This window comes from Numenius arquata, chromosome 4, assembly GCF_964106895.1.
Source record: "Numenius arquata chromosome 4, bNumArq3.hap1.1, whole genome shotgun sequence".
NCBI classification, from domain to species: Eukaryota; Metazoa; Chordata; class Aves; order Charadriiformes; family Scolopacidae; genus Numenius; species Numenius arquata.
Window position 1 is genome coordinate 5288562 of NC_133579.1, and position 22245 is coordinate 5310806.

Sequence of the window (22245 nt, forward strand, 5' to 3'; positions counted from 1 at the left end):
CCAGGGAGGGTGTGGAGTCCCCTTCTCTGGAGATTTTCAAGACCCGCCTGGATGCAGCCCTGAGTAACATGCTCTGACATGCTCTGGGCAATCCTGCTTCAGCAGGGGAGTTGGACTAGATGATCCTTATGGTCCCTTCCAACTCTAAAAATTCAGTGAAATTCAGTGAAATTCAGCTTCATGGGCTTCTGAAATGACAACTCCATGTCAGTCCATGCTACATTGTATTTCCATCTTCATCTGATGTTGTGACTAGTCTAAAATAATACAGCCTTTTTCTGTTATTGCCTAAAATCAAGTCCAGTACACTGCATGCTATATAGAATCATAGAATGGTTTGGGTTGGAAGGGACCTTAAAGATCATCTGGTTCCAACCCCCTGCCATGGGCAGGGACACCTCCCACCAGACCAGGTTGCTCAAAGCCCCATCCAGCCTGGCCTTGAACCCCTCCAGGGATGGGGCAGCCACAGCTTCTCTGGGCGAATATACACTTGTATCAGTGATAGAGAGTAATACAAATAGTCTGTTGCAAACTGTGTTAAAAGAAATGGCAAGCACTGTTTTTATATAACTTAATTATGTTGGCTCTACATGGAGTTTTTCCTGGGTTTATGCCCAGCAGCTGCAATGCAGGTTATGAGGCCTTTTTTTTTTTTTTTTTTTCCTCCTCAAAGCTCTTTTAAAGAAAGGACATTATTTAAAACGAGGAGAAAGTAATACTCGTTCTAACACAATGTACTGGTAACTAAGCTGCTAAAATAAGCATTTTCATAGATCAGAAACTAAGGAACATATTTTTTTAACATTGCTCCCTGTAATCTACAGTTTGGAATTCTTATAAAAAGGGCAGATATTTAGCATCAGATTCTTGGCCGTTTGTTTTTTTGCTTGTTGAGGTTTTTTTCCCTCTCTCCAGTTGTAGTCTTTGCTTTTTTGGTATAGTGTACAAAAAATTGGTAATCTGGCCAGCTGGAACATAAACATATTTCTGCCTTTGATGAATATCATTAAGTACTAGAGAGCTCTATAATGACGCTATTGCCATATATACATATGTCTATTAAAATTTCTTAGCGTTGATGACAAAGATCAGTTGATTGTAGCTCAGTTCATTTTTTGATATTGTATTAATGACACCAACTGTGCTACAGGCTGAACTCTAGCTATCGTAAGGCACACCTGCAGAAATGCATCTCTCTTCTGTTTTTTGCCTTGAAACAGACTCTACTACGGTTCCCTCTAGCTTACAAAGCAAATACAAATTTCAGCATTTCTTGCCTGTACTAAGAGTTTCATATAGCATGTGTTGTTCACCTAGGAAACCTTCCCTTTTCTGCTTTAGCAATTAGGATTTCTGCCTTTCTCTGATTTGAACGAGGCACAATCCATCACAAGTGCACAAACCAAAATCACGCCGCTCGTTTCTGTTGGTCGCTGCAAAAATACAATTTCAGAATTTCACCACAAACTTTTCAAGTGTGGTAGATATTTATATATTTAGTCCAAAACATTAGATATTTAGTGTAAGACCTCTCTGTCAATAAAAAGCGGCCGTCTCCAACCTTGCAATGACGAATGGACTGACTGAAACAAAGGGAGGAGAAGAAATTGTCATACCGGTGAACTCCGCTGTTGCACATAATGATGTGACAAGCCCCGAGCCTGCTGCAGAGCTCGGAAGAGACTGAAAGGAGCCCGACTCCGGAGGCGCTGCAGGCAGTGTAGGCGCAGGCAGCCGTGCGCTTGGACCGGATGAAGGACCCTATCAGTCGGTAAAGTTCGTCCAAGCAATTGAGAGGTCTCATCAGCTGCAAGAGAGGATGAGAGAGACAGAGATATATTTAAATATTTGCTACTGAGAGCACATGAAATGCTCTTTTAGAGCAGGTCATCACAGATACAGATGGAACAGCAGAAAAAGCCAAAGCCAAATTCCACATCATAAATACAGAGCACACAGTCTTCTGGTTACATGACCTATGGCAACTTTTTCAAACTTTTAAATTCTTACCATCGCTGATGGTTTCATTCCCAGTCCTGCCTACAGAAGCGCTTTTCATTTCAATAGACTGAACATACCCATCAGTGCCATTCCCATTAATGGTACTGGCAGAGAAGGGCAGCCGTGAAGAGGCAACCTACAACTGTACCCATATAGAAGAGGGATGCCAAGACTGGTTAATTGACTTGCTGAGAAAATCAGCTTACAATTAAGACAACGCTGTCATTTATGCAAGTGTCTAGTTCCTAATCTTAACTAGCAACATGGAAAAATAAAAGTCAACAGAAGTGACAAAAACATACTACAAAGCAAGAACAGTTAAATTTTGTAGTGGGACTTAAAACAATCTCAGCATTACTGTACAGAAAATAAATGATCCACCCAGTAAAGAAGGCAGCTTCAAGCTGAAGGCTGCTCTCACAAGAGGAACCTTCAAGAGTGGTCTAGCAACGAAAAACATCATCTCATGGTGCTTTGTGTAAAGGAGACGCTCAAAAAAATAGTTTTGCATGCCTCATAATTCCAAATTCCCTACTCTCTTTATTCCAAAGACATTTAAAGGGTCCAGCGAATCTTTTGCTACTCAAAGAATGAATCTTTTGAAAGACAGATTAAATCCCTAAAGGGTAATTAGTGAAATGGCAGCCTCACTTGCTCCTATATCAAGGTTACTTCACTGGAAATCACAGAAGTCAAGTAAATCAATTATAACACCCAGCATATTTAAACCTGGGCACAAACAGATTTAACTTTGTTTAGGTCCCATTGGTTTAACTTGCATCCATTTGAATTGATTCTAGCTGGTACCATTTACTAATGTAGAGCTATGAAGAACAGAGCAAAAGGCACAGTCAAACAGACCACGCACTCTTAGCTTCCTCCAATTGCAAAATAAATGCATTAGTTTGACTCTAGCATCCCTTGGTGACATCTGGATTAGGAGGTGCTTTCATCTTCCCCTTGAACTTTTCGCTGAAGTAGACAGGGACCAGGTTTAGGGTAACAAGCACATCTCCTGTAGCTAAATGTCCCCTGCTGCACCTGTGACTGCTCAGGAGGTTAGGCTGCTGACTCAGCAGGGAAGGAGAGGCACAGGCACGTGTCCTCCTCCCTCCCATGCAGTCCAGCATGCATCCAAGAAAGAGGAACTATCAAGTCTGTTAACACCCATGCTGGATGATGCCGACATTAAAATTTTAGTCTGTCACAGGGCTCAGCTGGTGATCACTGCCTTTCTTAAGCCCCAGTAGCTCCATCATTTCTGAAGTCAGTGTAGGCAAGACATTAGGAACTTCTTTTTCCCCCTACTGGGTTGCAATATGGGCATTAACTCTTCAACAATGGGAGAGAGAGCATTAAATGAATTTTCATAGCCCCTGGGATCTTGCAGTCACAGAGGCTTAAAGACAGATGAAGGCATTTGAGGAAAGCCTAAATGAGCAGGTTCAGAAGACAGCCTTCTGAGCAGGATGCTGAAGGAGTATTTAATTTGGAACAGCGCTTCCAGTTTTCAGAACAAAGAATTTCTGCCTGCACTTGCTCTCTCCACACCCTACCCTTCCACCCCGACATCCTCCCGGAGCAATTGCTTTGCTCTGAAAGCACAGGAAAAACGGAAAGCTGTGGTTCCCCTTCACAGATACACTGATGCCCCCTCCAGCCACAGCTTTTGATACAGAACCAGATGGCACCACATACCCTAAAACACAGGTGAGACAAAAAGCTGCAAGAGAGCTCCTCCTTTCCCTACCCCCCACCCCAGCTTTAAATAATTCATTTTTTCCGATGGAATTAAGAAAGGCTCAGGAAAGGATTACAATAACACAATGTGTAACATGCAAAGTTTAATTAGGTATTTAACATTTTTATTTACCTTATCTATATAAGCCGCTTTAGATGTTGAATTTGGAGGCAAGTTTGATTTGTCCAGGTAGAATGCCCTGAAAGAATAAACAGAATAAGGCAAAAATTGTTAATTGTTTAAACTCCTGAACAAAATGTATGTAAGTGACTATTCTTAGACACCACCCTAAAGTTGGAATTATTTTTTTTCCTAATTTCATGCTAAGAGAGGATCAAGGAACAACACATGGGTAAATAGGCACTATCACTCTTTCTTTGAAAGTAATAAGGAACATCTTTTGTTCTGGAGACAAAAACTGTCCCTCTGCCCTTTGACAGTACAGTGCAAAATTTTAATGTCTAGTTAGCTTTAAAACTGGATCTGAAAGTGATTTTCACCAAAGCTATCCATGAAAGAGGTTTGTGGCAACTTAATAGATTTTAATAGTGACTTTGGCCTATCAACAGCACCTGAGCCTCATGCACTACAAGCTTTTTTATATTAGCTGTATATAATATAAATATATAGCTGCAATAATCTAAAACCAGAATCCCAAACACAGAACAAACAGAGGAAACGCACACAAGCTCACAATATACAAAGAAACAAACAAGCAAAAACCCTCCAAGGGGCAAACACACATCATACAAGACAAATGGCATTTGCAATGTGTGTGCTCATGCATGCATGTGCCAATACAAACCAAACTGCCCTTCTTTACAATTTCTTTGTCCACACTTCTTTGAAAAAGCCACAGTAAACTGTCACTTGCCTGCAGAACACAAATGTGACAGAGAAAGCAGACATACTGTATCCGATTTATCTATTGTGTGCTAAAGCTCATCAACCCACACTCCCCCAGCTCCTTCTATAACCTTCCAATTATCAATGAACAGTACTAGAAAAAGTTTCTATAGGACAGAACAAATGCAACCCGCATAGTTTTAAAAGACAAAGCTTGGCTAATTTCTGTGTGGCACAAAGGAGGGCTTCCGTGCTATCCCTTCTCTCTTAACCCCAGGAAAATTTCTCTTATTCAACAGCAGAGAGGAAGAGCTTTAGCAAAGAGCACACGGGGAGCACAGAGCTCTTCTCCTTCTCCTTCAACTCTGCAATCCTAAAGGGATTATTTTTTTTTTCTTTCTACCTCATAAGCAAATTAATTGCTTACGACAGATGAGCTGTGATTAAACATCTCATAAGCAGAGGAAATATCTTACATATCTCTGCGGTAAGATTAGTTTCTCTGCCTCTGCAACATTGCTTAAGAAGAAAAAAAAAAAAAAAATTATTTTCCCTGCCCATGGCAGGGGGGTTGGATCAGATAATTTTAATGGTCCCTTCCAACCTAAACCATTCTGTGATTCTCTGATCACAAAACTCATTCTGCCAGTTGAAAAGCTCCTTAAAACCTGGCTGAAACAGAACCACCTGGTAGGCTTTCCTGCCTGGATGAGGCATCCAGGGAGAACCAGGCAATAGCTACCACGGCAGCAATTCTGGCCAAGGTTAAAATATAACAAACCAAGAAAAAACCCACCAAACTACAGAATGTGTAGGAAAAAAACACCCCAAACAACCCGATTCTCCAGAGGAAACCTGAAGGTATCACTACAATCCAGCTCTGCTGCCTGTGCACAAGGAGCAGACCTGACTGAAGGTCGCAGCTGAGCCATGACCCAGGGTGGAACTACAGAGAAGTGTGGTAACCACATTTCAGTTGCAATAAAATCTGAAAAAAAAAGCCAAACCACTGAAAAGAATGCATCCTTGTATCCTGACTGTAAAATGACAGAATCACCTGGATCCTCCAGTCAGGAAAACACTGATTCCTATAACATACACGGATAAAAACTGCCCTCTCCCTTTTTTAATGGTTTTATTCATGAGAGAAGTTATTCACGTTGTTACACGCTTGCAGGGCCAGGGGTGCAGACTGCGGATTTGTATAGACTCTTATTCTTCAATAATCTGGAAAAATTGAGTTGATAAAATCCAGCCACCTTTAATTCTAGTAGATTTTGCTTCCCATAACTTTGCAGCTTTGAAAAGCATCTTCTCCCAAACTTCAGGCTTGAATTAATGCCCTCAGAAAGCCCAGCAAAGCTAATCAAGTTCTCTTATTCCATTAAGCCTGTTGCACTATCCAGAATGTACTCTGAGTCAAAGGAAGCTGGAGACTATTGGAAGGAAAAGAGCTTTGCAGAGAAAATTACTCATAAATCACTTTGAGTTGCCACAGCACATAAAAGCTACCTCGGCAGCAACAGACCAACCTTTTTCTTTGTTAGCAAAGCTAAAAAACAAAGCATCGCCCTGCCATCCACTGCACATCATCAGACTGAAAGCCTTTACTGGTTTTTTTTCCTGCCACGCCACAGGAAAATCTGCCTCATTCAGAGCCTGTTCATCACTCCTATTCTCTCTGGACTGTTATTTCAGCAAATTCAGCTGCATTAAATGAAACCAGAAACCAAATATAGACCAGTACACACGCTAACGGAGTACATAGAGAATAATCAACTCTGGGTACAAAATGAAGCGACATGGCCACGAGAATGGGATATACAATTATAGGAATTACTCCATTAATTCAGTCAATTATTCATTAACCTAAAGAACAAACAAAAATCAGCGATACACAACATTAATTTTAAACATCAAAATATCCTGTTACAAATGAAACTATTCCCCCCTCCTCCCCAATCAGATAACACTCCCAGATGTTTCTCAAGTGCTTTATTTTTATTGCTTTTCATAAAAACTGTCTTCAGTATTTTACAGAACATGACAAACTGTGGACAGCACATAAATTTCCAAAGCACTTCACTTAATTACTAAATGCTTGTTAAGGTCCTTAATCATATTTTATGGGAAAAGTTAATGGCAATCTTGGCACGGTGCCCAATATGGACAATATTTTCTAATCCATTTGAAATGAGCAAGAATGAAATCATAGTTCTTTGTCTGCAAATGTGATGATGGTTTTGCTTCTAAAGGCCTTCCAATTTCTCTAAAGTGTAGCAGAAAAAGCCATTCTTTAAAAAAAAAAAAAAAAAGGCAGAAAACCCAATAGGCATTAAAACTACAGGGGATTATTGCCATGTTCCACTATTGTAAGGTATTCCCTATGCAACAACATCAAATAACAAGTATCTCAGGGAAAACTTACACTGGAATCAGGTAACAAACATCTTAGGGTTCAAAAAGAAAAACCTATCACAAGATGAATGTTTTCCCAAGACGTTTCCCCAGAACCTGAGTACAAAGGAGATGAAAAAGTATTGATGTTTTCTTGGTGAAGCATTTTACAGGATACCCTCCAAGACTGATCCAGACATGTAAAATCCTGAAAATTTGAAATACTGAAAAATTGAACCCTAAGGAGACTCCAACCTGTAGAGACATGCATTCCTGAGCAACTTTGTACATGAAAATATGTCAAGCAAAGCCAAGTTTCTAGTCTTATTCTCAGTTTGTTGTTCCAGGAAGCCCATAGGGTTACCCTAGACATAGATCATCTTTTCTTCAAAATACAAGGACAGTAAAGAAGTGATTGGAGTGGGGAAGAGGGAGAGGGCAAGTAATTGGGTTATGGCATTAAATAAATACAAGTTGGGGGTTCTGTTCTAGAATGGTTTTGCTTTGTTGTTATAGCAGACAATAACTTAATCTTTCATATTTTCTTCATCACTGTGGCATACATACAAATAAATACATGCTGCCTTCAACAGAAGGATGGAAACATACTTTAATTCTACTTGATTTTTCAATTCCTTGGTCACAAGATATTCAAGACCATGTAAATAATCATGGTCAACAATATGGCAAAGGGTACGTCAGTAAAGAGGTGCAGAGCCCGTCTAACAGGATGTGTTGGAATTAGTGTCCCTAATTCTTTTCTTCAGCTCACACTGCAAAGCATGTATTTATAGCATGCATAAATAATATCTCTGTGTAATTGCATATATAGGCGCACATACTTTTGTATTTCTTTAACAACAATTCTGTGTTCTGCCATCTGGTTGTTAATTATATAGGTGAGCATGTATACAGCATTCATATTATATACATCTGTATACACATACATTTGGAAATGCATTTATATATATAATATATATAAATTCAGTTGTTTCTGTAGTACAAAGTATCCATTGCAGAAACTATTTGCCATCACAGCAAACAAATCTCAAAGCATTTTACATGTTCTTTCCACTAAATGGTAAATCTCAATAAATGATAAATTAACAATTAGCCTCTCGGCCCACACCAAGACCTAGTGATTTTAAATGTGTCCTAACATCTTTGCCAGTGGTACAATCCTATGTACAGTGTCATTAATAGTTAGAGAAAGGTTTGATTATAACAAGAGAAAACCTTCATGACAGTATCGGGATTTTAAATTCTCAAAGAGTATACATAGTAATATTGTGACCTTTCACAACTATTGTGCAAACTGAAGGGCAGAACAGAAAATTTTACCACCATGTGGCTCTGAAACTTACCATGGGTAATTCATATTTCACATGTAAGCACTTCAGTAAAGCCCTTCCTTTGTACTGGGCACTGGTGAGGCCCCACCTCAAGTGCTGTGTCCAGTTTTGGGCCCCTCATGACAAGAAGAACATTGAGGTGCTGGAGCAGGTCCAGAGAAGGGCAATGGAGCTGGTGAGGGGTCTGGAGAGCAAGTCTTGTGAGGAGCGGCTGAGGGAGCTGGGGGTGTTCAGCCTGGAGAAAAGGAGGCTGAGGGGAGACCTTCTCTCTCTCTACAACTCCCTGAAAGGAGGGTGTAGCCGGGGGGGGTCAGTCTCTTCTCCCAAGTCACAGGCGATGGGACAAGAGGAAACGGCCTCAAGTTGCGCCAGGGGAGGTTCAGATTGGATATTAGGAAACGTTTCTTAACTGAAAGGGTTATTAAGCATTGGAATGGGCTGCCTAGGGAAGTGGTTGAGCCACCATCCCTGGAGGTATTTAAAAGCCATGTGGATGTGGCACTTAGGGACGTGGTTTAGTGGTGGACTTGGCAGTGTGAGGTTAACGGTTGGACTCGATGATGTTAAGGGTCTTTTCCAACCTAAATGATTCTATGATTCTGTGATTCCTGGCTTACTCTGGGCACAAAGTGACAAACCAGCTTTTGTCCGTCTCTACTGTAGGAGTACACAAACAGAACTGTGGGAAACAGTGCAGTCTGTGGGGAGGAGGATGTGACTGTAAGGTGAGACAGAAAATACAGAGACAGAGAAAAGAGGAGAATCATTAGATTCAGTTATGCACAGAAATACCTACAAGTGCGGAGGGATGTTGAGAAAATTGCAAGAAATGAAATTTAAGGGCTTTTTTGGCAACTCTCTGCTTTAGTGGAATAGATTGGGAGGGAGCATAGCTGGGGCACAGACTTTCAACCCCCATAAAACCAAATTCCTATAAAACTGGACTCTTGAACAGAGGGGATGATTCTCCATAGCGCTCCTCATTTTCTTGCAAGCCTGCAGCACCTGGCTAAATTGCTGGTCTCCCACCAAGTTAAACTCCCTCCAGTGTGTGAAGAGGGCACGCTGAGAAATTGGTGTTAGGATGAGTACGAGTATCTGAGGAGGATGCTTGCCAAGGAACAGCCCTACTATCCCAGCAGGCACATCACAGCCCTACTCTTGTGTTATACACACACACAAGCAGGGGATCATAGAAATGTAAAGACAAAATCATGGCTGAGTAAAAATGGAAAAAAACCCCATGATTTGCTCTATGTAACACTACCCACTTTTTACATGCTACATTTTAACCCTTATTTTTCCAGGAATCCTGTCTCCAGCATCTCTACCTACTTCCAAGATCACTTGAAACCATCATGTTAGTGATGTGAAAGGGAAGGTCTTGGGCCACAGACGAGTTACAGCTGCCTTCCTGCTTCTGCCATCATTATTCAAACAGCCTAATCCACACTGAACCCATTAGTACTAACTAATTGCTTCCACATTTGCCTTTCAGACAGTAGATAGACGTCTCCTTTTAGGGTCCTGATATTCCAGACATGGAATACACTGTTAAAGAAGAAAACATGCCAAACAGTCATTGGGTGGTCAGGGTTTCTGCTACAGCTGCAAGCTGGACAAGCTGTGGGCTTGGATTCCCATCAGCGACCAGCAGTGAAAATAGAGGCTCCGCCTCTGATCACTGCTGATACACGTTCGCAGAGGATAAAGAAAGCAGAACGAAGCAGATGTCCACCCCAGTGAGCAAAGACTCAGTGTATATAATCTATCAAGACACATAATTTCCAATTTCAGAACACTACCTATGATAAAGACTGATCACACTTCATCAAAAGTCTAAAGAAACCATGAATTTACGCTCACAGAAAGAGCATAGCACTGGAAAAGAAAAAAAAAAAAAAAAACCAAGCTAAATTCAAGCCAGCTGGCAATATCTTGTAGACCAGCTAGACAAATTTAATTTACTTTGTCCAGGATCTCTCTATTCTCTCTCTGGTCTTGCTTCACTTAGATGCAATGAATCTTAATTTCTGTTCTACCTAAAACACTTCTCATTAAGTTCATCAGGAGACAAATTTAGTTATTATTTCCTTGTTATGTCCTTCAGAGTGAATGCTTAATTTTCAGTCTCTCCTTCATAAAGATTTTGCATTTAGAGAAAGTTCAGCCACAATTATCTAGTTCATTTGGAACCAAATCTTAAATATCTAAAAGGCATTAGATTTCAAATTTTTATAGTCACATAACTACATGATAAATTTGCGTACGTAGTATTGCAGTCCAGTTTTACTGTTGCCTTTTTAAACACAAAGCAAGGTATCAAATACCTAGTATCGAAAATAAGAAAAGTTTTTCACCAGCTTTATAAATATCCCACTGCACTGAAAAGAAAATATTTTCCCAGAATCGCTCTCTGAAACCTGCAATTCTCCTTGGGTTACTCTTTTCTGAATTTGATGGCAATGACAAAACCTGTTAATGCCGCTCATTAACATGTCACTCTCTGAAGCGGACAGACATGAGGGAAAGGAGAGCAAGACTAAAATCACAGGATGACAGCGACGCAAGGACGAACAGCATAAGCTTCTTAACCACATGAGAAATTTGGCTTGGAAACGCTTTCCACTGGAAACAGTCGGGGAAGGAATCTGCCAGTTTTAAGGCAGGTTTTAATGCATTTATTACAGGAATTGATAGATGACCTGGTCTTTGTGATAATGCAAGTACTGCCTTGAGGACCCATCAGTTTGTTCCAGAGGCAGACAAGCTCTTTCTTTCATAGTAATTAACTATCTCTAAGTGGACACGCCCTTTATGTCATTGTATCTCATTTATACCAAAGCAACTATTAGAGAATTTTAGTTCAGCCTGCAGCCATGAGTGCCATCACATCTATTTTCTGCTTTGACTAAATTATACAGGATACGGAAAACATCAGCCTGCCAAGAAGCCTGCAGCTTGAGAGGCTGCTGTGCGTGTATACGTGCGTGTATAAATAAAAAAGATGTTATATTCCTCAGACAGATTTTGTTCCACGCTTGCATAAATTCTAGGGGCAGAGATAGTTTCCTCTTCTTGTCTTTTTAAAAATTAAAAGAAACAAGAAAGCCCAACAACAAGAAAACCTCGTGGATTATAACATCCCTGAATAAGGAATTAAATTAAATTTGGCGTCATTCTGTGGAGGGCTACTTATACCATAAAATAAACACACGAGGCTTCAGACAGAGAAACTGTTTGAAGTTACATTGTAAATGAAACACTTTAAAGTGACAAATACTACATTCAGCGTAATCAAATGTTCAATGTAATGAGGGTAGTTAGCTAAATCATTTCTCATTAGATTCACTGATTATAATTGCTTCCTTAGCGTAACAGACTTGCATTTACCTCCTAAAATGATATCCAAGAAAGCAGCAACACTGGGAAAAAAACCCACAAAAAATGGCCTTTTCCCTTTACTGTTTGCCATAATTTTTCTTCTATTACAGCTGTACAACAGGCTACGAAAGTAGCTGCCAATAACCTTGGACACAGCTGACTTCAAAGAATAGTTCCAAATCACGCAGAATGGTAGGCAGGAAGGAAGGAACATTTTTTCCAGACCTTCTTTGTCTATTGATGCGCAGGCAAGTTAATTACTACACAGTGGTAATTAGCACCCACACCAGTGGCGGGAAGGATACCAATCCTCAGCTGTCTTTCCCACAGCATGATCCTATCTTTGGAGCAAAGAACTGGGGTATTATACAGTCGGGTTGTCACAAGAAAGTGCCATGCTGGGGATAAAAGAAAAGTTATGGGAAAGTAGAGCTCTCCTAACCTCACCTTCATCTACTATTTTGCTTATTTCCCTCTGAATATTCCCAATCCAAGCCACCATAACATCAGGAACTGAATTTTAAAGGTGTTTAGATATCTAAATGCAAGCACAGGTGCTGAAGAGGCGTAAAAATGCTTACTAATCTAAAAGCCAGTGATATCACTAATTTCTCATCAGCTAAAAATTATCTGCATAGACAGTTTTGGAATCCAAATAAGTATATTGATGTGCAGTTTTAGGCACCTGTAATCCACCATAGTTTGCTCCTGCAGCCAACAATGCACAGCAACAAGACCCAGGAGCTGGAAGTGCACTTGGTACAGCCACAGCCCTGCACCCTACTGAATGACCCATGCCCTGAGCATCCTCTGCCTTTGAGGAACCCCCTCATGTGCATATAGATACGTTCAGGAAAAAACTCTTAAAGAGCAGATGTGACTGGACTTTTCTAAGAAGCTAACTGGGTACCTAAAGGGGGCTACAGGAGAGATGGGGTGGGACTCTTGATCAGGGAGTGGAGCCATAGGACTGATTCAGAGAATGAATGGTTAAAGGTTGTTAGTGTGGATTTAGTACAGCCTGGCAAAGAACAGAGCTCGGAGCCCAGGAGCCCAGCATTCCAAGATAAAGAAATGGCCTTGTGTATAAGATAGCGGGAACAGCCTGCATGCTAAGGAGGAACCTAACTGTCTGGGTAAAGTGTCCATCTGGTCGGGACCAGTTTCGCGGTTTGGGGTCCAGCCAACCCAGCATTCTAGGACAAAGGTAAAGGTACACGGTGAAGAAGACTGCGAGCCTTCCTCCAGAAGACAGAGTTGTAAGGTTTGTTTCCGCGCGTCAGGACAAGGGGGAACAGTTTTAAACTGAAAGAGGGGAGATTTAGATGAGATATTTAGGAAGAAATTCTTTCCTGTGAGGGTAGTGAGGCACTGGAACAGGTTGCCCAGAGAAGCTGTGGCTGCCCCATCCCTGGAGGGGTTCAAGGCCAGGCTGGATGGGGCTTGGAGCAACCTGGTCTGGTGGGAGGTGTCCCTGCCCATGGCAGGGGGTTGGAACCAGATGATCTTTAAGGTTCCTTCCAACCCAAACCATTCTATGTTTCTATGAAATATAAAAAAATCATATTCAAAAGACAGAATGTATTGTAGCTAAATAATTCTAAAAGCAGTAACGCTTCAAAAATTACAATTAAAGTTTACCCTCATGCTTTTACAATTACATGACTGAAGATTTTACTTAAACCAACCAAGCAGTCCAAGTAAATACAGTGCATTTATGAGTTTTCATTATTCCTATCAGCATTTGTAGTAGTTGTGGATTCAAACACCCCTGCACTGTTGAAGCAAAATGGTCTCTGGTATCTGTAAAAGCAAAAGGACTGAGTCAGGATAGAAAGACCCTATTCGAACAGCAAGGAATACCAGAGGAGGAAGATGGGGAAAAGTGGGAACAGGCAGGAGAATACAGAACAGGCTCACATAACATCAGCCTCTGTACTGGTCGGATACACAGGTTCTTTCTGGTCCTCTTTTGAATTAGAAGACAACTGCTGAGCTATCAAACACATAGTAATTAAGATCTTTAAAATCTTTGCTGACCTAATTACTTTCACTTGGTTGTACCGCATGTTTCTCATTAGCAAACGTTTTGATGAGGTTAGATTTACATTGCTGGCAACTACTACAAAGTTGAGCACCAGCTCAACTTGCAAACACAATTTAAGCATAACTTTCTTTTCCTTATCAGTGTCAGAGAAATAGAATTGGTCTACTATAAAAATAAGTGCAATCTGGCTGACTGTGAAAAAGAAATCCCGTGCAATTAAGAGTAATTATGGGCCTGGTACCGAAGATCTTCCACCAGTTTCAGAAATTTCATAAACTAGGTTGTTTGGGTTTTTTTTAAATAACATCTTTATTCTGATAAAGGACCTCCTACATGTTGCTGGGGTAGAGGATGTTGCCTCAGGAATTGTAGGAAACCTCCAGTTTAGCTGGCCTTAGCATAAAAGTTCCCTTATATTATTAATTAGATTCAAATAGTAAGGGTTAAGTCTATTACAGAAGATGGAGGGATGTTCTCTCCATTCCACATAAGCATGAAATTCTGTAACCAATTTTCAACTGTCTTTCATTCATTCTCATAAAAATGATAATCTTATCATTACTATTTCATAGTTGAGGTAGTATTTGCAAAAGCCCCAAAGCAAGAACCATGAAAGACAGAAGCTCTTATGATGCTCAAATCAGTGTCAAGGAGGACAATTTTGCACCTGGATTTATTATAGCACTTCTGATACTGTGGAAAAGCTGGTCACAGTTCCATAGTTATGAATGAATTTTGCAGTAAAAGCAACGATTCAGCTTCTTGACTTTATATGACAGATCAAGGTTATCCTTCCTGAAATCCTCTTAAAATTTACCTTTTGATTAATTCAAATAAATAATTTGTAAATTAATTCTTTTAAGGCACATATCATTGTCAGATAGGTCACCCAAAAGAAACCACATTACTGAAGAATGTTCTATGTACTGAAAACTTTAACAAGACTTTACCACAAGAAATTAAGAAGTAGCTGAGCAAAGGCACTACTCATTTTTAATTTTACTGTTCTGCTTGGGTACATCCCAAGTTAGGCCAACATCTCCGTTTGTAAGTGGGACCATACACAACAAAGTAGTCTCATCTGTTTCACATTATTAGAGCATTCTTTTCTAAATGCATCAGGAATAAGGGGAGCTGAACCTCCATCAAGAGTTCTCATCAACAGATGGCTCCGCTGCAGGGTCACTGCCAACCAGGGGTTTCGTTCCCACTAGTCCCCATCCTCTTCTCCTCCTACTACTTTTTCCTTTGCTGTTGCTCCCATTTGCTTCCCGCTGCTGTAGCAATGGAGAGACTATAAAATGGTTATAAGATGGTTATCAAATGGTCATCAGATGGTCATTTCACTAGCAAGCAATGCATCCCTTTTCTATGGAGAAAGAATGGTTTACGGATTGCGTCTTGGATGACTTATTCTATTATTGATGAGGTGGTTCTGCACAGAGGATTTCTTCCGCATGAAGAGTTTAAGATGGTATTATTGCACTTGAGTATGTCTCCAGGGAGTATTCAATTTCACTTTTTTGTTTTTCTTTAGAGTAATTATCCAAATGTTAATATCTTTTGCTGTTGTAGTTAATTTATTAGATTCTCCTGGCCAAACACCTACACAGGCTAGCAAATGGGAGAACAAGAACGAAGCATCTGCTTTTCTGTTTTTCGTCTTCACATTATGTCAGTGAATTCCTGAAGCTGTTTGTTCCTCACTTAAGAAATGGACAGAGTTCACCAGGAAAAAAAACAAAACAAACCAAAACCAATTACCAAATGTTCTCATCAAACATTAGATGGCTGGAAAAAAATCCAAAATTTTCCCATTCTTGTGACTAGACAGAACTGCTCATGGTAATTTTTGTTGAATGCTAACTTTTTGATAGTAACTTCTTGCAGAACTAGGCCTTGGAGGTTAGCAAGTGATCAGAGCTGTGAGTCACACCACCGTAAGAGGAATGTACCTCATTAGAGCCACAGCATGAATGGAGGTCCTAACACACGAGGTAAGTAAGGTCAGGGAACACTAGAGCATAAAGTCAGGAAGAATTTCTTTTAAGGATTTTCATGGGGTCTAAATTGGGCCTATTCATAGAAAAAACAGCACAAAAAGTCTTGCCTTGCCAACTGACAGAAATCTCTTTGCAACACTAGCTGACTTGATCTAGGCCAAACACTGGCATGACCAAACATTTCTGTAGAAGTGATTTATAACATAAGCCTTACCAAATAAGTACTCGGGAGGAACTTTTTTTCCCAAATAGGAAGTACTAATACAAGAAGGTGGAAAACAGACTAAACACTATAGTTGTTATTAATGTAGAAACGCACTGACACAGATGTCACAAAAAATGAAATATACAGTAGTCACTGAATACAACTGTTTTAAAATCACTTTTGCTATAGTACTGCTTAGATTAAAACAGAATCTAGAAAGTCCACTGCTTTGATAACACAGTAGAGAATAGTTTTGCAAGATTCATGAAGAAAACCCTCCAAAGACAGGAGTGGGCCTACAGGCAAAGGAACTGGAAAAAGAGACTCCCATTTATCCTCTTTCCCTTCTCCACTGTCCTTAACCTCTTTTTTAAACTCCTGTTCTCTGCTGCTCTTAAAAGCTGCCCAACAGTTCTAGTGAAATGACAGTACTTCCACCTGATTCAAGAATTTTAAAAGTGAATAGATGTGATTTTACTGCAGTCCTTCGCACCCTTTTTCTTCAACTGTTGTAAATAAGTGCAAACAGGTGTTTCTCATGGATGCAGTGAGATGCAAGAGTTGTGTATGTACACATCTTCACTACTTCACTTCATAACTAATAGATTATTTTGTATTCCAGAAATTTTGTCTTTATGTGCAACTTCTTAATGAAATATTTACTGAAATACAGAGCTGCATAAGAAATTAGGTAAATATGGTCTGCAAAATCAGATAATGAAGTTTAGCAATTCTGATACTCCACTTGTGATCAAATAGACATTTCCTTTTCTTTATGCATTAGTACAACAACCTGGACGAAATTACAGCTATAACTTTCATGGGAAAACATTTTTTTTAAAGAGTAACTTAACAGTGCAGAAGTCAAAAACGTCAGAACCGCAAATCTTGGATCTTATTCAATCATGCACCAAAAAACATCCTCCATACAAGGCACTTTAGTTTAAAGATGTGTCATAGAAACTGAGCTGAAAAGCAGAACCTGGTAAACTAATCTCAGGAATGTTGGTTTATTACCCACCGTAGTTTCTGGTTATACTGCTTGACTTTTTCTAGTGAGGCGGCGTTAATCTGAGCTTGAAATTCTTCTACTGAAACACTGTCTCTGTAATAATATCCTTCCATGCTCTCCAATGCTGTGAAAAGAGAAAGGAGAATGGAGAAGAGAAAAATCATTATTAAGTATTTAGTATTCACCTTCTTTGTAGCTTTGTTCACTCACTAGTGAATTACTTTTTAACCTTGAGGCTGTCACCCCACTGTGGATTGCTGAGCTGCTTCCATATGTCATCAAATTCATACAGATCTCTCTTTAAGATTTCATTTATAAGAAAAATTATATTTCTTGCCCTGTGGAAAATATAAAGGGGAGCGCTAGTTTGAGCTCCATTGCTCTAATTAAAGTACTCCTGCCCTGTGAATGTAAATGTGGTTTTTAGTTCTGATATATGCTGGAGAAAAAAAAAAGTAGAATGAGTTGGGGTAGGGGAAAGAAAGGATTAACGTACCAGCTACTTTTACAGAGGGAGACCTAACAACTTCTCGCAAAGCCCAATTTTGGGAGACGTGGAGCACTTGAACCTCTAGTTGTTCCCACTGATAACATGAATGCCACCTTCTACATCAAGTAAAGCCAAAGTCTCTGGATCTCTGAAAATGCCCTATAAGCTCCTTTTCAGGTATCAGGTGAGTTTCTAAAAAGTCAAATACTTGACTATGTCCACCTTTGTCATATTGACTTCACCAAAGCAAGAATGCTCCAAGAACTCAGGAACTAAACAAAGACTTCCATTAAAGGAAGGATCATACGTCCTCCTCATACAATCTTCACACAGAAATTAAAAGGAGGAAAAAATGAAGGCAGTACCATTCCATTTTGGGATGCTCTTCCTAGCAATAATTTTCAGAAAAAGAACACTCCCCCAGCCCCTTTCATTTAGATACTCAGGGAAGTTTAACCTTTTCTTTAGGCAAGTCAAGTGTTTGAAAGGTTCTCAAGAAAATTTGGACTGGAAAAATCAAGATCTTCACATTAAGAAGCTAACCTTTTTAGAACATAAAACATAGGTTCTTAGGGAAAACATAGGTTTTATGGGGGAGAAGTATTAAAGATTTTACAATTAGGAATATTGCCACTTTAATAGTCCGTACACATTTTAAGAATTCATCACGCTATCAGAAAATGCAAGCAATAAGCAGAGTTCTGATGGAAACATGCTGCTGTCTTATAGCTTCAGCTGCACACAGAATATTAATTCTGCCTGTACTGCTTAATATGACCAGTTAATAAATAATTCATTCATTGTGAAAGAACATGCAAATTGCACTCCCCTTCTGCGCTTTCAGAGTCTGTAATTCTACTCCTGTGCGAAAAATATTAAATTTCAACAGTCAGACTTGCTTCTTAACTTCTTTGGTGCTCACACCAGAAAGCCAGGAACAAAAATATCTGCTGAACTCCATTTATAACAGCACGTTAGTGCAGACAGAGTTGATAATCCCTACTGCTTATTTTACTGGCACAAAGTTGGTTTTATCCAATTAGATTATCCAACCTGGAAGCCCAGTCATGTGTCGGGACGGGCTGGAGTAGCCAGTTCTGCCTCTGCAGGCACCACGGGGGCCATGCTCACGGGTGCTGGCAGGGAATCCCACAGCATGTGCTCTGGCTCTCCCTTTTTTTGAAGGGTTCAACATTTTTTCTACCTAATTTATTACAAAGCTCTTTGGTAAGGAAGCTTTCCTTACAAACAAGTCTTCTGTGGTATTCTTGAACCCAAGGCAGGATATTTTGGTCTGAATGCCGAGATAACTGAATGGGAAAAAAACCTGGCAGGACGAGTAGGATCAAAGGGTAGTAGCTAATGGGACATGGTCTACCTAGGGGCCCATCACAAGCAGAATACCACAGAGACCTACACTGTTCAACAGCTTTATCATTGACCTGTAGGAGGTAAATCCAGCTGGCAGCTAATACCAAATCGGGAGAAGCAGTGGAAATACTAAAGTGCAAGGCCACCTAGAAAGGGACCTAGACAGGCCCTAGAATGGGCCAGCAGGAACCTTGTGAAACCGAACAAGGACCAATGTCCAAGTCCTGCATCTGAGAAGGTACAGCCTGAAGAATAGCTCTGCTGAGAAGGACCTTGGGGTCATGTTAGACAGCAAGCTGAACATGAGCCTGCAGTGTTCTCCAGCAACCAAGAAGGCCAAGAGCATCCTAAACTGTATTAGCATAAGCATGGACAGTAGACTGAAACAAGTGCTTGTCCTCAGTTTACTCAATGCTTATTAGATAGCATCTTGAATAACGTGTAGAGTTTTGGGCCCCAGAGTACAGGAAAGCTGTTGCTCAACTGGGAAGAGCTGAGTAGAGGGACACCAAGATGGTCATGGGGTGGAGCATACACTCTATGAGGAGAGGCTGAGGGACCTGAGTTTGTTCAGCCTGTACAAGTGATGGCTTGGGGGGGACCAACTAGCCAGGTGCCATTAGCTACCAGGAGGGTCAATGAGAAGACAGAGATGGGCTCCTCACAATGGTGCATGCTGGCAGGACAAGAGGTAATGGACATAAATATAAACAAGAGATGCTTCAACTTGATAGAAAGAAAACACTTTTTCATCATTAGAGCAGTCAAGTAGAGAAACAGGTTACCCAAGAGGTTGTGCAATTTCTGTCCTTGGGTGTTTTCAATATCCTACTTGATAAACACCCGAGCAACCTGGTCTGATGTGACAGCTGATGCTGCTATGAGCAAGAGGTTGAACTAGAGACATCTCAAGGTCCCTCCCAATCTGAATTACTGGAGGATTCTATAAAAAACTAAAAAAATTTAAAACCCTACATAATTAAGAGACTAAGTAGCAATTTTAAATAAATTGAATTTTAATTATAAATAAAGCAGGTTTTAATTAAGCTTATTTGTTGCTGAGATCTCAATTCTAACATAGGAAATAGATAAATCTGAATGCCAAGAGCAATATCTCAACATTCTCTGACCCCAATCCAGCAAATCAGGATCCTTCTGAATGTATACAGTTAAGTATATGGCTGCACAAAACTGTTTTTACAACTGGAGGGATAGATAATACAGCCTGGGTAAACATTTGAAAACTTTTAAGAATTTCTACAGTTCCAATCCTGCAAATGTATAGACTTGCAATTTTAGGCAGGGAGCTACGCAACACGGAACACAGCAACACAGAGATAAACAGACTGAGATGTGCAGTGACTTGAGCCTTTGATAAAATATTATAAAAACATGGTTTTCTAAACGTCCCATTTGAAAACATCATAAACCATTGTATTTTAGGCAGGAAACAGCTTAGCTCTATTAAGCTTGGGAAGCAAGAATTCACTCCACAGAGGAACTTACAGAAGATTTCTACTTTTGTAGCTAATAAATTTCAGTTAAAGATGTGAATCTACTGAGTTTGATGGGAGCTCAGCCTAACCTTAGAGGAAAGATGTAAAAAACAGAATCCAAATTCACTCATTGATGAGGAAATTAAAAAAAAACCAACAAAATAATGATTTAAATACTAGAATTTAACTTCTTATCCAGGAGTTCCTATTCTTGGAGTCTAGTGGACTATTTTGGAGAGAGCGCCTTGAAAATTAAAGAAATTTGGAATGATATAGAAAGAAGAAATCGTCTATATTACTGGAAATTATTAAGCAGATGTAACACTTGAAATCTTTGCCCTTTCCCTTTAGCTGACTACAGAGATGCTTATCCTAAGACTCAAATATTTTGGGCTTCTGGAAACAGAAAGGGAAAAAAAAAATCCACAAAATAGATTTTGTACCACACTGAATCCCCCAAAATCTAAAAAAAAATAAATTAGTATTTCCAGGATTTCATCTGAGCCAAAGTATTTTCTGTTCTCTTTCATATGCCTTTTTGTCTGCTCTACTGCAATGTGTCTCCTGTTCAGTGTTCTCGTTTTCCTCTAGGACTAAAATCAATATATTCAAAAGAAATCCACTGAAGTCCGTCTTTATTAGTTTGTTTAAAAATCAGACTTCGGGGATCTTATTTTTTAAAAAAAAAGGAAAAGTGTGTTTTAAGTTTACAGGAAGTTTGGCTATTTCTTCATGTATCTTACTGTTTGCTATTTCCTTTTACATCCTCCTTATCTACCAGGGATGAAACCCTCATTCGTGTGCCTGATATCTGCCTGTTCCACACACACCTTGGAAGCCTTTCGTGAGGTACGGAGTGCTTTCGGCTCCCCCTGAAACCAAAGGCAGCTCAAGGCAATCAGCGCCTCGCACTCACCCTTTCAGTGAATCAAACTCCAGGCTCCCGATGACTCTAATGAATGACACAGCCGCCAACACAGGCTGCCTGCAATTTATGAACGGGCTGAGCATCAGCACCACCGTCCATCACTTCGGTTTGCAGTGTCATAACTACAAAAGCCTGAAAACGTCATTTAAGTCTTCATCATATATAGAGAGACAGAATTCTCAGGGGATAACAATTTAGTCTTTAAATTTGAAGTAAGAGGGAAAGACTACAATAGCATTTGGAATGCAAAACACTTTTAAAAGCAAGGTGCGTGGTCTATTGTCCCACAAACGTCTACAGAGAACAAAACAATATTGATGAAAGAAGATTCATTCTTTGCTGTTGGAATCATATAACAGGTATAAACTTAGAAAGGACGCCTCCCTTTTTTTTTTTTTTTGTCACAAATCTCAGCATTTCTTAAATTCAAATTTTAATTCAAAACTCTCAACAAATGCCCACATTAAGCAATATGTTTAAATATAAGCCCTTATAGTTACAAAGGACTGGAATAAGTAGTGAATAAGTAGCGAATGAGTGAAATAATTGTGAATAAGACAGTTAAATATTATGTGAAAGAATTGGCAGGGAAAAAAAAAATTTAAAAACCCAAGTTACCTTGTGAAAAAAGTACTGGGTGGATTTTAAATCCCCCTCCGTTCTTCAGCCTTTGAGGAAGCTGTTCAAAGTGGTAGCTGTCAAGGTAGAAGTAAACCTTCAGGGTTTGCCGGCTTCCTTCTGCTTGGTACGTGATTGGTACATCTAAGAATACAGTCAGGGTTACGATTTCATTAAAAGACATGGCACTTCCTTTTCCAGAAAACTGTTGCACTCAAAAATTCACACGGTTTGATAAAAATCGCTGCAGACACAAAACTAACACGTGCAGTGTTTTACACCGTATGCGGTGTTGCTGTGGTCACTTTTGGCCTATCCACGATCAGAAAAGCAGCGACTGTCATTTTGCCA

General features: G+C 39.9%; 1 protein-coding gene across 1 annotated transcript in view; it reads right to left on the reverse strand.

Moving 5' to 3' along the window:
• The window catches only part of PREX2 (phosphatidylinositol-3,4,5-trisphosphate dependent Rac exchange factor 2), a 190951-nt gene that overhangs the window by 22473 nt on the left and 146233 nt on the right, over positions 1–22245 (reverse strand). Inside the window, exons 34-37 of the mRNA XM_074146851.1 lie at positions 21895–22038; positions 17001–17115; positions 3878–3944; positions 1620–1810 (exon numbers count right to left, since the gene is read on the reverse strand). Of these exons, the coding sequence (XP_074002952.1) occupies positions 1620–1810; positions 3878–3944; positions 17001–17115; positions 21895–22038 (517 nt within the window). The remainder of the gene's footprint in view (positions 1–1619; positions 1811–3877; positions 3945–17000; positions 17116–21894; positions 22039–22245) is intronic.